General features: G+C 40.4%; 3 protein-coding genes across 8 annotated transcripts in view; 2 read left to right on the forward strand and 1 right to left on the reverse strand.

Moving 5' to 3' along the window:
• Nucleotides 1–9,078, forward strand: part of ppp1r9a (protein phosphatase 1, regulatory subunit 9A) — a 47,902-nt gene extending 38,824 nt beyond the window's left edge. For 2 of the 5 annotated variants that reach the window (XM_046058970.1, XM_046058971.1), the window contains exons 13-21: nucleotides 1,485–1,573; nucleotides 2,376–2,538; nucleotides 2,737–2,806; nucleotides 3,136–3,195; nucleotides 3,424–3,481; nucleotides 5,000–5,119; nucleotides 5,584–5,607; nucleotides 5,926–6,108; nucleotides 6,369–9,078. In XM_046058970.1, the coding sequence (XP_045914926.1) occupies nucleotides 1,485–1,573; nucleotides 2,376–2,538; nucleotides 2,737–2,806; nucleotides 3,136–3,195; nucleotides 3,424–3,481; nucleotides 5,000–5,119; nucleotides 5,584–5,607; nucleotides 5,926–6,108; nucleotides 6,369–6,545 (944 nt within the window). In that variant the 3' untranslated portion in view covers nucleotides 6,546–9,078. Of the gene's footprint in view, nucleotides 1–1,484; nucleotides 1,574–2,375; nucleotides 2,539–2,736; nucleotides 2,807–3,135; nucleotides 3,196–3,423; nucleotides 3,482–4,999; nucleotides 5,120–5,548; nucleotides 5,608–5,925; nucleotides 6,109–6,368 lie in introns of those variants that run through there. The other 3 variants (XM_046058972.1, XM_046058974.1, XM_046058973.1) reach the window with 2 other exon arrangements.
• The window catches only part of pdk4 (pyruvate dehydrogenase kinase, isozyme 4), a 49,066-nt gene that overhangs the window by 16,587 nt on the left and 18,972 nt on the right, over nucleotides 1–13,507 (reverse strand). The gene's annotated exons all lie outside the window — the stretch shown is intronic.
• Nucleotides 9,607–12,277, forward strand: asb4 (ankyrin repeat and SOCS box containing 4). The gene is made up of 6 exons (XM_046059000.1): nucleotides 9,607–9,919; nucleotides 10,517–10,816; nucleotides 10,915–11,157; nucleotides 11,275–11,522; nucleotides 11,659–11,772; nucleotides 11,964–12,277. The coding sequence occupies exons 1-6, from the start codon at nucleotides 9,607–9,609 to the stop codon at nucleotides 12,150–12,152; spliced, it is 1,407 nt and encodes a 468-aa protein (XP_045914956.1). The 3' UTR covers nucleotides 12,153–12,277.

Below are 13,507 nucleotides of genomic sequence, written 5' to 3' on the forward strand. Positions count from 1 at the left end.
AATACCACTCTCTCATGTCTGTCTGGTAAATGTGAAGCATAAAGCTGGCCTCGCTCTGTCCAGAGGTAACAAAATCACCTACAAAGCTAAGCATTACAAAAAAATAAAGTTTAAAAAACAAGTTGTAGTTTAATAGTGGATTATGTACACAAGGTCACTGCACCCAGCCAAAAAAAATCAGTTTTTGTCCTGGCAAACACAACTAAGCATTGATTCTTACCAATTAAAGAAACAACATCATGTTAATTAGTGAGCTCTGGAGATTCCGTTGGGGGTATTTTTTCTAACATATCGATGGAGCCAGGCAACCCTTTTTCCCAGTCTTGTGCTGACAGACATGAGAGTAGTAGTGATTTTTACATCTAACTCTAATCATCGATCTTATCACCTAATAAGTGTATTTTCTCAAAATGTCAAAGTATTCTTAATGAATGCAGTGACAGCACAAATAGGAGATTAAGCGATAATATGAACATCAACTCTGCATCTACTCCTATTAATGTGTGATATATGTCTTCTGTGAACTTTATAAGTTTCCCTGTTGCATTTCTTATTTAAATAAAGTGTCAAATAAGTACCTAAGATGACCCATGATGCAATGCATGTTGCTTCCCCTCGTAGTTTATTGACTCTTCTTGCCCTGTGAAGAACATTAAAATATTTGACTGTCTTGTCTCAACTCAGAATCACCCAGACATACAGTAGAAAATGCAATTCATACGCAGAGTGAGGCCTGGATTTCTTTCAAACACACACACACACACACACACACACACGCACACATCCTCCTCTTCTCCGCTGCCTTCACCTTCACACACACTTTCCCTCTGACTTTAGCTCAGGATCACCGCAAACAAAAGCAAAGCACGTAATCCCTTTTGAGCACATCTGTCTAGCTTTGTTCTCCTCGAGTCTTTTTAAGCTCCGCTGGCTTCATTTCGGTGGCTGCATCTGTCGGAACAGAGAGTGCACAGAGAAGTGCCATATCTGATGATGTACAGTGCAGACGGGATAACAGAGTGATTGGCTCTGCACTGATCTGAATGACGCAGCCTATTATGCAATATTAAAGGCGGGTGGGGGGCACGTGGGAGGAGAAGACAGAATCTGTTTGATCTTTCAAATTTAAATAATTTCTGTTTTTGTCTCATATGACAGCGTCTCCCTGTGTACTCAGGGAATGAGCAGAAAATGATAATTGCCTGCCTAAATGATAGTGTTAGGGGAAGACTTGATATTTTCACTTGAGTTGATGTTTTGTAATAGACTTTTTTTAAAGGGGGTGTAAACACTGGGCCAGATTAAGTGCATCTTAATAACTGAAACAAAAGAAAATACATACATTTGTTAATTAGAAGCATTGCCCATGAATTATGGGCTTTACAGAGTATATTTTTGTTACCTTTAAAACTAAATCACACTTTGTTTTCTCTCGTGTGTGTGTGTGTGTTTGTGTGTGTGTGTGTGTGTGTGTGTGACCCTAGACCTGAGGGACAGCTCTCCCCACTCACCAAGTAAAAAGAAAAGCTACAGAGGAGTCGCCCGAGACAGCTTCAGCTCCACAGAGGGAGAGGTTTGTATTAAAACACACACACACCTGCACATTTTTGTTGTTTTCAGTGACAGATGGATTTCTTATTTCACAAACATCTGTTAAAATATTGACCAGATGTGATGTGGAAAAATGTGATATTTAATAAAACAAGCTCCACTATTCTCATTAGACCACTCTCACATTTAATATGTCTTTCACCACAGGATGTTTGATTAGTGTATGTATGTGTGTGTCTATCAGCCTGTTTGTGTGTCTTTAACCCCTGTCCACTTCACTCTGTTCCTTTAATGGAATAATTGCTATGTGTTGCTCTGCGGCACTAATTGAGTCTGTCACAACTTATTGTCTCACCCAGTGTGATAATAACAGCCACAGTCCTTTTCTGGATGAAAGACTTTTGTCTGGCTAATGCTGTCACTTTACTCAGCTAGAGTTCAGCTAGTTCAGATTGAATAAACAACTCGAGAAGTGGATCAGAATTGGCAGGAACACAGAAAGCAGGCAGTGGGAGGCTTCCCGGGGAAAAGAGGGCGAGGAATTAGAAATGGTGAAAGTATGTCAAGTGACTTCTTTCAGATTAGTCCTCAGTACTGGCTGTTCAGATCACTTCCTTTGAATGTGCTCTATGCTTCATTTTTTCTGCCACCACTTCTGAGCCTGTGCTTTCAGCTCTTTCAGCAAATTTCCATTCATTTTCTTTCCATCACAATTCTCTCTCTCTCTCACTGGCTCTTCCTACCCATCCTCACATTTCATTCTACTTTCTCCTCATTTTGATTTATCTTTCCTTCTCTTTTTGGCCCTTTACTTCTGCCTTCAGGTCTTGGAGGGGCATGGCAGTCCAACCCACAGTCGTTCTGGTTCAATCCGTAGCGCGGCTTCCTGTGATGGAGGAGCTGCAGTCCTCAGGGGCCTTGGCAGTGCAGAAAGCTCCCCCAGACAAACACTGCCCTCACCGTCATTAGCAGGAGCCCTCCAGGACGGTCAGTACACCGGTCTGCACCCTCACTACATCCCATAATGAAGGATAAATAGTCCCCAATAAATCTGTAGCTGTACTCTACTGATAGAAATTTCCTGTAATAGTCCAATTCCAAAATGTCTCTGATTATCATATTCCTGTTTTTGCCATCTAAGCTCGTCACTTGAAGTAGGAGTAACCTCAGTGTTTGTGATCACAGGTTCTGAGCCTCCTGCACTGTCGAGCCCCTCTCACAGTCTGGAGGAACACAGACATGTTCTGGACCCTGGGTAAGACCTCAAATAGTGGAATGACATATTTTAGTTTTCAATTGTACACATACCAACTAACAATGCATTGCAGAAAATGATATGTAGGAGGAAAAAGCTGTTTCATTTGTCAGGATTTTGTGATTTGATGGGGAATGTAACAATTATTTTAAAGGATGTGTTTGGTCAGAGTGGTACCAGTGATGGGTGACATGTTTACATTAAGTGTTCAACAGAATACTCATAAAGTATTTAGTGCATAAATACTGAACTCCTTGTAAATGTAATTAGAGATGACACACAACAGTCAATCAAACTACATTTTCTCACTCTGCGTTGTTTCCATTCAGGTCCTCCCTCAGGAAAACTAAAGTGAAGGACAAAGATCCCAGAGCTTCACCTGGAAACAGGTAAATAATAACTGCATAAGAGTTCCAGTGTTGTTTTCCTGCAGCTTCTCTGGCGTTAACTGATGAATAATAAATAGTGAGACACTGTCCAGCTGAACATCTGGATTTTTTTGCCTTAAATCAGTCCTGCTGTAGGAATTTTTTATGGAGGTGTGGTACAGTAATTGTCACCACTGATCTCTATGTTATTCCTCTCTTCCTCCATTTCTCTCTCTTTCTCTCTCTCAGCTCCATAGAGCCGTCAACAGAGGACAATCCAGAAAAACTCAAGGCCAAGTTACATGAGGTTTGGCAACTGTACATTGGGCAGAAATAATGATTCACTTTACAGATATTTTACAGTGAGGACATTAAGTGACACTTTTTTGTTCGTTTAATGACAAGTTTTCCTGTTATGCCATTTGCCTTTGATGTATTATGTTATTTCTTTTGAACAGACCTCCCTTACGTGGCCCCACTTCTTCTCATATTCATATTACTTGGTATTGTATTCTTTTGTGTTTTGTTCAGTGGCTCAATCCATTGTATTGAAAATGAGTTGGTACTCTAAGAAGTGAACGGGAAGTGATTGTACTACAATGATAGAAATGCATAATTGCATTGTTAATCGCAAGAAAATCAATTAGTAGGTCTACATAATTCTAAATATCTCTTATAATCTCAACTATGCCTTCAGCAACACGGCAATTTTAGTTATCGTATGATCTGTAATAGTACTAAATTCCAATTTTGTGGGTAAATCTGTTCTCAAGTAAAAATCAGTTGGTTTCATAATGCATCTTGAATCAGTTAAGATTTAAATTGTTAACATGGGCATTTGTTGCAGTGGATGCAAACTGTTTCTAATCCTGTTTTAAAATCAGCTGTGGTTGCCACTGGACAGAGGAGGAGATTATATTTGATTCTGCACCAGTCTAGTTCTTTTCTCTCTCCAAGGACATGCTCTCAGCTTAAGACGAGTGCACATCAGAAGATAAATCAATGCAGAATTTATACGCATTAATAGTTATGTGGAGCTTTTAAGTAAGGATTCATCCCAGACAGCTGAAAGTCTGAACATGTAAGATTTCTCTCGCTTTTACCTCAGACTTTACTGAGACAAACAAACTAAACTCTGTCAAGCTACAGTATATAGCTCAATGTAAGACCAAGCACTACACTTTTAACCCAAAATCTTATATAAAAGGGGGAATAACACTTTCTCTCTGAAAAACTATTGCTCTGTTTGGGAGTTAAAACAAGAGGTTTTGACTTTCATCTGAGGAAGACCAACAGCGATATTTTTCTACAGATCAAGTGCTGCAAGTACTTTTCTCTTCCCGATAGTCTGTATTTCTCAGCAGCAGCTCGTCTCTGGATGTTTGAGCACAGATCTTGGATCTTAATACTGTAATTCCATAAATGTCCACGCTCTCACACACTCACAAGGACATAGAGAGAGGGAGAGACAGATTTAGAGTTGGATAGCATCCAGCTACATCATTTCTAACCACTAATCACATTCACACTTTGTGCTATAAAGGAACGTCTTAGAATTGAGGGATGTGCACAACCTGCCTTCTTGCAGTCTGTCAAACTGCTTAAATATATTAGTCTAATGTACTTTTTATTGACTGTCAAAGAAGCACATCAATTATGCTCAGAGGAAAAGTCTTCATTTTCTTGATCCATTCACTCCTCATCCAGTCTCTCTCTTTAGGAAATAGAAATAGAGAAGCACTCCATCTAATCAACTAAATTCCGCCTCAGAGAGAGAGCGTTGGCTCTCACCACCAGTCTTATAAGTGTGCTGTTGATTTCTCAGGGACCCTCTTTGAATGATGATCTGAGTGCCAGCAGCAGCAGCTCAGTGGAGATCAGCGGCCTGCTGAGTGAAGCCAAGATGTCGGGACGCTCACACGCCCTCGTGCTCTCTTCAGATGAGGTACACATACAACAATTTTTTTCTTTTTTAATTGAAGTCCACAATTGGCCAAGGTGATGATAGTTTGCTAGATGAAAGACAGCATTAATAACAAATACAATACATTACAGCTTACAAAATAAAAAATGAAATACCTTGTCAGATGTGGCAAAAATGCTCTAAACAGGACATCCAACAACATTTAAATGGAAACAACAACTGAAACTCCCACAATGCATCTTTTTATTCTTTTTCATTTCTGTCAGTGGCCCCATTTATTATCTTCATGGCAAAAATATGATCCCTACAGAGAGCAGCTTCTCTCATATTCTCCTGGCAGAAAACAACAAGCTAAAAATTAATTCACCAGTTTGGGCTCATTGTATTCAAATGCTGGTCTGTGCTGTAGTAGTGGAAGCCATATTGTTTTTTTCTCTGTTAACAACCCAGCCATCTTCTGTTGTGTTCCCTGCTGCCACGTTCAGAGTCTGGATATGATAGACGATGAGGTGAGACTGAGGCTGCAAGCCTCCAGAGGCTTGTGTTTCACTGCATGCATATGTCTCTAAAAGCAATTTGTCTGTGTCTCATTCCCACACATAGTTTATGGTGAAAAATGATTTTTCTCCACATGTCCCACAGAGTACTATGTGTTGCTGCAGAACTTAGTTGTCACTTGGGAAATGTGTCAATAAGTATTATTCAGCATTTTGTGGAAGGTACACTTTAGTGCACGGTTGAATTCTGTTTGTTTGTAAGTTTTGCGTCTCATCTGCTTATTTCTCTCTGTCCACATCTGTCTCTCTCCCCCCGTTATATATGTTCAGATCCTGGACGAGGGACAGTTTCTGAAGCAGCATCAGTGGCAGAACCGCAGCATACCAGAGTGGACCTCCCAGCAAGTGGCCCGCTGGCTCATGGGCCTCAACTTGGAGCACCATATCCCAGAATTCACTGCCCAAAACATAGATGGAGAACAACTGCTTCAGCTGGAGAGCGCTGAGCTCAAGGTAAATTAAAACTTCAGGTTTTTCATACATGCGTTGTGCTCACATACATACATCCTAGAGACAGCAATTTTATTAGCAAGTTGATTTTTCAATTGTAAAATGTCCCACCTAATGACATATCTTGGTCACAAGTATTTAAAAAACATAAAGGATGATATAAATGTTTGTTTATGTTAAATGTTTATTTAAAATAAACTAATATCAGCAGATATATTGTTCAAACTCAAATAGTAAGGCTTGTATTCATTCATTTGTTTCAGGCCCTTGGAGTTGCTTCTTCTCAGGACCGCGCCCTGATCAAGAAAAAGATCAAAGACCTTAAAGTTCTGATGGAGAAGGCCAAGAGGAACCGAGAGAAAGTGGAGAAACAGCGTGAGAAGCTACGGAAGAGAGAGCTGGAGCAGCAGAAAGAGGCGCGCAAAGAAAGCGCGGCATAGTGAGTGAATTGTTAGATCACCTCCCGCTTTACTGTAGCACCACACCAAGTAGCATCTTGCGGAACAGAACTTCAGTGAGCCCTGAGGGACGCCTACTGGGTAGTTCAATAGTTGTCAGTGGTGGAGCTACACAACCAACTGTTGGAGATTGCTGATTGACTTTTTCACCAAGCAGATTAAACCAAAATGAGCAGATGGGTAATAGGATGCTGACCCATTAATTTGCCTCATTTTACACCCATCCCGTGTTTTTAGCCAATTAAGAATTTATTCAGTTGTATTTATTTTGCTGTTTATAGCTGTAAATTGGGTTTATTTATTCATATCCGGAATAAGTCTGTGAAAAGTCAACCTCATCCTCATCCCGTATCATCTTCAGAGCCGTCTGTGTTACCATCACAGGACATTTAGACATGACGACCATGTACATGTACAGTGATAAATACAGATACAAATATGTCTGATGTGCCATTTTGATAGAATTATGTGTAACCTGTTCACAGACATAAATCGCGTTATTTCTTTGACGAAGCACATACAGGTCAGGCCTGTGTGGTGGACTAAATGAGGCAGTATTCATATCCCACCACTGGGTGTCACCATGCTGCTTACTTTCACTACTGAAGAAGTAAACACTGGAACTGAAGTGGGAACCGACTTTCATTGGGAGAAACAAACTCTCTCAGTACTTGCAAGAACACTGGAAGTGCAAACACTGTAAATGTAACCTTACTGGCTTGTCCAATGCTCCTTACAGTATACATGTACCATGTACCATACTAAGCAGTTGACAAAGTATGAATGAAGACAAGGACATACAGTATTCACTGGACTAGTTCTAATGGAGACTTCAGGTACAATGTAATCATGAAATTTGTAACTTACCAAACCCATACCACAAAAACAAAAAAGTTAAAATGACACTTCCTGCTTATATGCATAATGTTGCTTTGACTTCGCTTGTAACCTGCTTTTGACCTCTTTTTTTATATTCTCTCTCAATAACAAAGTAATACCCCGCTGCTGCCTTTAGAAATTCTATAGTAGTAGAATTTTTCTGAACTCTGCCCGCTTCTGTGTGAGTGTCAAAACACATACAGTAGACATTTCTAATTTTGTTTTGTTTTTTCATAACAATTACAGGTCAAAGTTCACCGTGCAAATTACTTTGGAATATCCTGAATAATGTGTAGGAATGCTGCCATATACATAAGGACAGAGTCCAGAAATTGTCTTATTAAAGATTATTGTACCTGATACTACTGATGTTACACTGGAATTTGCATCTGATAGATGCAATATAGTTAAGATTTTCTTATGAAGCTTCAGTAAGACATTTTGATTTACTTGTTAGATTAAAAAAAAACATTTTGAAATTATTTTGACACATGCATTTTATGCAATTCTTGTTTTAGGATTATGAAGCTCACTGAGAGACATGTTCCCTGTGTTACTTCTTTATCATTCCCAAGAATCATTCCGTAGGTTTACATTAAATATAGACACCAGTGTCACCGTCAGAGATATAGGCAGCTGTGGTTACGATTTCCTTTTGTCTTAAGGGCCCTGCCTGGTGCACTGTTAACAGGTTGAGAACAAGAAGAATAATAATGGGGGTTACAGATACCTCCATGCAGTGCCACAGTAATACAGGTGTCACTGATCTGATAATGCTATTATTTATTTATTTCTGTATTTAATGAAGCAACTGACCACTGTTTATGATAACTTATACAAAAATAAGAGTATTATTAACACTTAATAATGATTTATCCAGAATTGTATGATTACTTCCTATTGCCAAAACATAATTAAAACTGTTCATTAAAAATTATTTAGATTCAAATGGTTGTTATCAAATGAAGGATTCAAAGCTTGGAAATGCAAAGCGAGAAGACAACACAGTAATGCTCTCCCATCGTGCTTGCGGTTTTCCTCTAATTCAACCGTAGTGCTGCTCCAGTGCTACTCCAATGAATCATGATGTGTTCTTATGACATATTTTGTAACACCTGAACCTTTCTGTGAATACCGCCCTCCTCTGTCAAGTCGGTCAGCTGACTGCACTCTTTTGACTCTTTTGTATGTATAGTAAAACACTGAGAGCAATACGCTGTAAGAATCCTAAAGAAGCCTTGTTTTCTATCGTGTCAGTGTGTGTGCACAGTTTGTCTGAGGGCTGAGGAGACTAAAAGGGCAGACCTGCAGCCCAAGTATGATTCTGGATCTTTTCTATGTGCTTGACTGAGCCTGCCTGGCATGATGAAACCAGCGTATGGATGAGACCCTGGTGCTCCTGGCAGGCGAAAACACAAACGTCTGAGTCATGTCTGGAAGGGTTTGTCTTTCGTGCAAGGAGCAAAAGATAATCACAACAAACTGCTAGCCATGCTTTCACTCTTTTAAAAAAAAGCTGTGCTTATTCTTCTCCTCATCCTCCTCTTTTTGTCATTACCTTGCTCTCTTTTTCGCATTCTGAAAATTTTGAAAGGGCAGCTACCTGTCACACTGAATAAAATGTGCAGTCACTGTCCATAGTTTGCTTTTGTTTCTTCTTTTTTAATTTGCCTGACTTCCTCCACTGTACATAATTTGTTCATTTACTAGCTTGAGATATAAATCTGTATCCCATGCAGCCAAACACTGCAAAATGTATGTTCCTTTTTCATCCTTCTTAGTCTAAAATTCCCCATGCTAAACCTGATAGTTACAAATTAAATAAATATGCAATATGATCCAGTCATAATAAAACAGAAGAATAGAAGAGATTAAGCAGCTTTCTCTCCTAAACCTTTGCCATCCCTATGCCTGTTATTTTTACCATGTGACCATCCGCTGCATGATGCCATTCTCTCAGTGGACATATGAGCTCTCCAGTCCCTCCCTCTCTACTTTCTATTTATATTCAGCCTAATTTCACTCCAGGGCTATTATTGTTCCCACTGACAACTCTCCCCTGTCACTTGTTGCCCTTCTTCTACTTCATTTCCGTCGTCAGTTCCTTTCCTCACACGCCTCCCATATCTGATGGCTGGGCTAATGGAGGCCTTCCAATGTGAGTATGGTTGACACCTTCATTACCACTATTTGTGCGTTTATTTCCAATCTCCTGCATGCTGTGTGGAGAACGTTAGTGTCCAAGCCAGCTGGTTTGGCATTGCCATATGAGGAGCGAGGCCCGTCTTTTAGGGAGTTCATGGAGGAGTTGAACCCCAGACAATTGGCTGTCAAACAGCTGAAGCAGCAGTTCCTAGAGGCCTTGCAGGCAAACAATGCCCAGCAGGTCCTGCAGATTCTGCACAGCGGGAAACTGGATATTGACACTGTGCTGGAGGTGGAGGACCCCAGCATGGTCCTAGCATCATACAAACAAGGTGAGGAGGAAGTAGGATGCGATTGATCCACATTTCACAAGCAGCAATCAAATGAATGATGATAAACTGTATGTTTGCAGAGTTATCATGTGACTCCCAAGTTTGAGTATCCAGAGTGAAGACAAGATTACAAAGCAGTGATAGGTGATAATTTCTGTAGTTTCTCCACTAAGTGGTGCTAAATCCCCATGGATTGTAAAGCAAGTAACACTGTCAGGCTACTGGGGAATAAACATACTGCAGTATAAGAATGAAACCATAATGACATTTAAATTTACTGTGAAATAATGTAAGCACCTTTGACCTTGACTTTTAAAGGCCCTAAAAACTAACCTAAAAAACCCAAACAGTTAATATTTATTGACAGTACATCTCAAATTTATATATTAAGTTGAGGTGACATCACTTTCTTTTCTAACTGGGCCCCACCCATTTCAAACCAGTAAAAAAAGCACTAAAGGAAACATCACAAACAGAAATCTGTCATGTTAAATAACCATAACTGTTGTGTTCTTGTTGGACCCCACACTCATTGGGATCCTTAAGAAAAAAAGTCCTACAGGGCTCTTTTGGTTATCTTTTGTTGGTTTGCTCCAGGTTATTGGCTCCCAGGCTACAAACTGGAAAAGTCCTGGGCGATGGGTATTCATGTATGTGTGATGTACAATGCTCTGGAAACCGCGCTGGTGCTCCTTCAGGAAGGTGCAGCCATCAACCGCATGCCCAACGGGAAGACGCCGCTGCATGTGGCCTGCGAGGTCTCCAACAGCGACTGTGTTGCCTTGCTTTTGGCTCACGGGGCAAAGGTCAACAGCCTATCGCTGAGCGGTCACACACCACTGCACTACTGCATCACCAGGGAGTCTGTGGACTGTGCCAAGCAACTCATCCTCAAAGGTCAGGAGGCTAGGATGCATGGATAGATAGATATATTGGTAGATGGATGAAAGTGCAATCCAAAACAACAAAATAAGCATTGCTTTCTCCCCGTAAAGGAGCAAACGTCAATCTGCCCAGCCACAACAACAGTGAGGACACACTTTTACACACAGCAGCCAGATTCGGTGTCCCAGAGCTGGTGGCTCTCTACTTGGCCCATGGAGCGTCTGTGAATGCAGTCAACTCTCTCCAGGAGACTCCCCTGATGACTGCGGCCTTCTGGGGGTTTGACACCAAAGAGCAAATCTACAGCCAAGATCACCATATTGTCTGTCGCCTTCTCCTGGACCACAAGGCAGGTGAGTTTTTGGACCATTTTGTATAAGACTTTCACTTTGTTTGTACTTATATTGTCATTGTTGTGCACCATGGCGGCTTTGATTTTTGTTGTCTACGACATTTCCCTTCTGTTCCAGATCCGAACCTCCAAGAAGAGGACCATAAAACTGCTCTTCACAAGGCAGCCTGGAGCTGTGATCATGTCCTGATGCAGATGCTGCTGGAGGCCGGGGCTGATACACAAGCCATGGACATCAATGGCTGTACCCCCATCCATTATCTCCTCAAAGTGACTGATGTCAGGCCTATGGCCATCCCTGAGCTCTGCTATCAGCTGCTGCTCAACTATAATGCAGCACGGATCTACCCACCCCAGTTTCACAAGGTACAGAGGTGGACTGATGTTGTAAGATGATATTTTACCAATTAACTACAGCATCTATGACAAATTATATGTTGACATTGCAAAAGATCCTTGCTAGATTCTTGTGCTGTATGTCATGTTGTGTTGTTCTGTGCAGGTGTTGCAGTCCTGCCATGACTACCCCAGAGCAATAGAAATCATGGTCAACTCTTATGAACGTTTAAAGCCCACAAATAAGTGGAGGGCTGCCATTCCTGATGACTGCTACAAGGTAGTAAAAGGATCTATTGTACATGGATAGTATGAAGTGTGTTCAGTGTAGAATGAAGTTGTAAAGAGTGTCATTACTAAAATACAGTACATGTGAATGGTAAAAAAAATAAAAAAAAATAAAGATATTCTCAAACTTCACTTTGTCTCATATTTCAAGTCATACTACAGTGTTTGTTTTTCTTTCCTTAGCGACATAAAGTCTTCTACGACTCTTTGTTTGCTGTTTGCACCAACACTCCTCGCAGCCTGCTCCACCTGACCAGATGTGCCATCAGAGCCAACCTGCGTGGGTTCTGCCACAGAGGCGTAGCACAGCTGCCTCTGCCATCTCCACTGAAGAAATATCTATTACTGGAACCTGAGGGGATACTGTACTGATGAAGAGGCATGTGACGATACTCTAATATGTAGCCTGACGATTTAATAGATAATAATAGAAACATTCACTACCTGTCTGCAGACCGATGCTATTTGGAGCTTTCACAAACAGGTGTGATTTTTAAATTTTTGCTATGCACACCATTCCCAGAGGCTTCTGTCTGGAACATAAGGAAATCCCTCAGAAGAAGCTTCATGCAGGCTGTCTTTGCTGGAGTGGAACCCTAATCACATGATTGCTATAAAACTGATTTACTAAGGTGGTTTGAGGCTTGGCATAATAGGGGAGGCCATCCAACTAATTGCAAATTATGAATCAGTTGACTGTTCAATCATAAATATTGGATTGAGGGACAGGTAAGAAAGTGGCAATTTACTGATGAAAATTGCTGTACTAATTCTAATAATAATTTATGATTTTGATTTGAGTTTTGTCTGCTGGGTCGCATGATACCACCATCCCATCCCCACAACCTCACTTTCTGTATTTCTTGTATTAATTTACTTTTATTATGAATTTTTTTGCAGTTATTTTTCACCCAGCACCATTTGAACTATGAGGCAGCACCATAATAGGGAGACAGAGGATCCAAATCTACCTGGCAACCTGCCTTAATGGGCCCTCTCAGGCTCATGCTCTTGTGATGCTCCACTAGTGATACTCCACTATTTGCAGAACAAACACTTGACAAAGCCCTCCACAAGAGGTGCTTGTTTTTCCAGTGGACTGCATTTGAAACCATGTACATGGACCATATTTGTTAGCTAGAAATACATACTAAACAACACAGCCCAAGAAAGCAAAACTACTATTTGAAGTATTTTCTCTCTACTCAAAAACAGTGATATTAACTTAAAATCCTTGCAAAGGTTTTGCATGTTTTATAAAAATGTCAACATCAGAAGTTATATTTGAACTGCTTTCCAGCCTGACTTCTACTTTCAAAGATTCTTTCACCAGTAAATTCACTGTAGATTCTTACCTAAAGGAAGACCACGTTTGCATTTCAGTTAATTTTAAGTGTTAAGTCTAATTTAACATGGGGAGATAATGCCAATGTTCTAGAGAGAGAGGCGTTGCTGAGCTATTAAGGGGTCTTTGTTGAAGAGGAGAAATAGGGGGAAATGAAAAGAGCAGTACCAGGCAACATTAAGATCTGAATTACGATGAGATCTTTATCTTAAAGCTTATCAGTATATTCGGATACACAGATAATGAATTTTAGTGTTACCAAAATTGTATGACTAAGATACATTTTTGCAGCTAACATATTGAAAGTGTGAAAAATGTCTTTGATTGTGTTTCATTTTAAAAACTTCCAGTTTCCACATTCTTCCCAGTACATGGGGGTCTG

Source organism: Micropterus dolomieu, linkage group LG09, assembly GCF_021292245.1.
Source record: "Micropterus dolomieu isolate WLL.071019.BEF.003 ecotype Adirondacks linkage group LG09, ASM2129224v1, whole genome shotgun sequence".
In the NCBI taxonomy this organism is placed as follows: domain Eukaryota; kingdom Metazoa; phylum Chordata; class Actinopteri; order Centrarchiformes; family Centrarchidae; genus Micropterus; species Micropterus dolomieu.

Coding starts and splice junctions, on each gene's coding strand:
- asb4 (XM_046059000.1), top strand. CDS start 9,607: ATGGTTGACACCTTCATTACCACTATTTGTGCGTTTATTTCCAATCTC. Junction 11,523..11,658: donor ACCCACCCCAGTTTCACAAG/GTACAGAGGTGG, acceptor TGTTCTGTGCAG/GTGTTGCAGTCCTGCCATGA. Junction 11,773..11,963: donor TTCCTGATGACTGCTACAAG/GTAGTAAAAGGA, acceptor TTCTTTCCTTAG/CGACATAAAGTCTTCTACGA.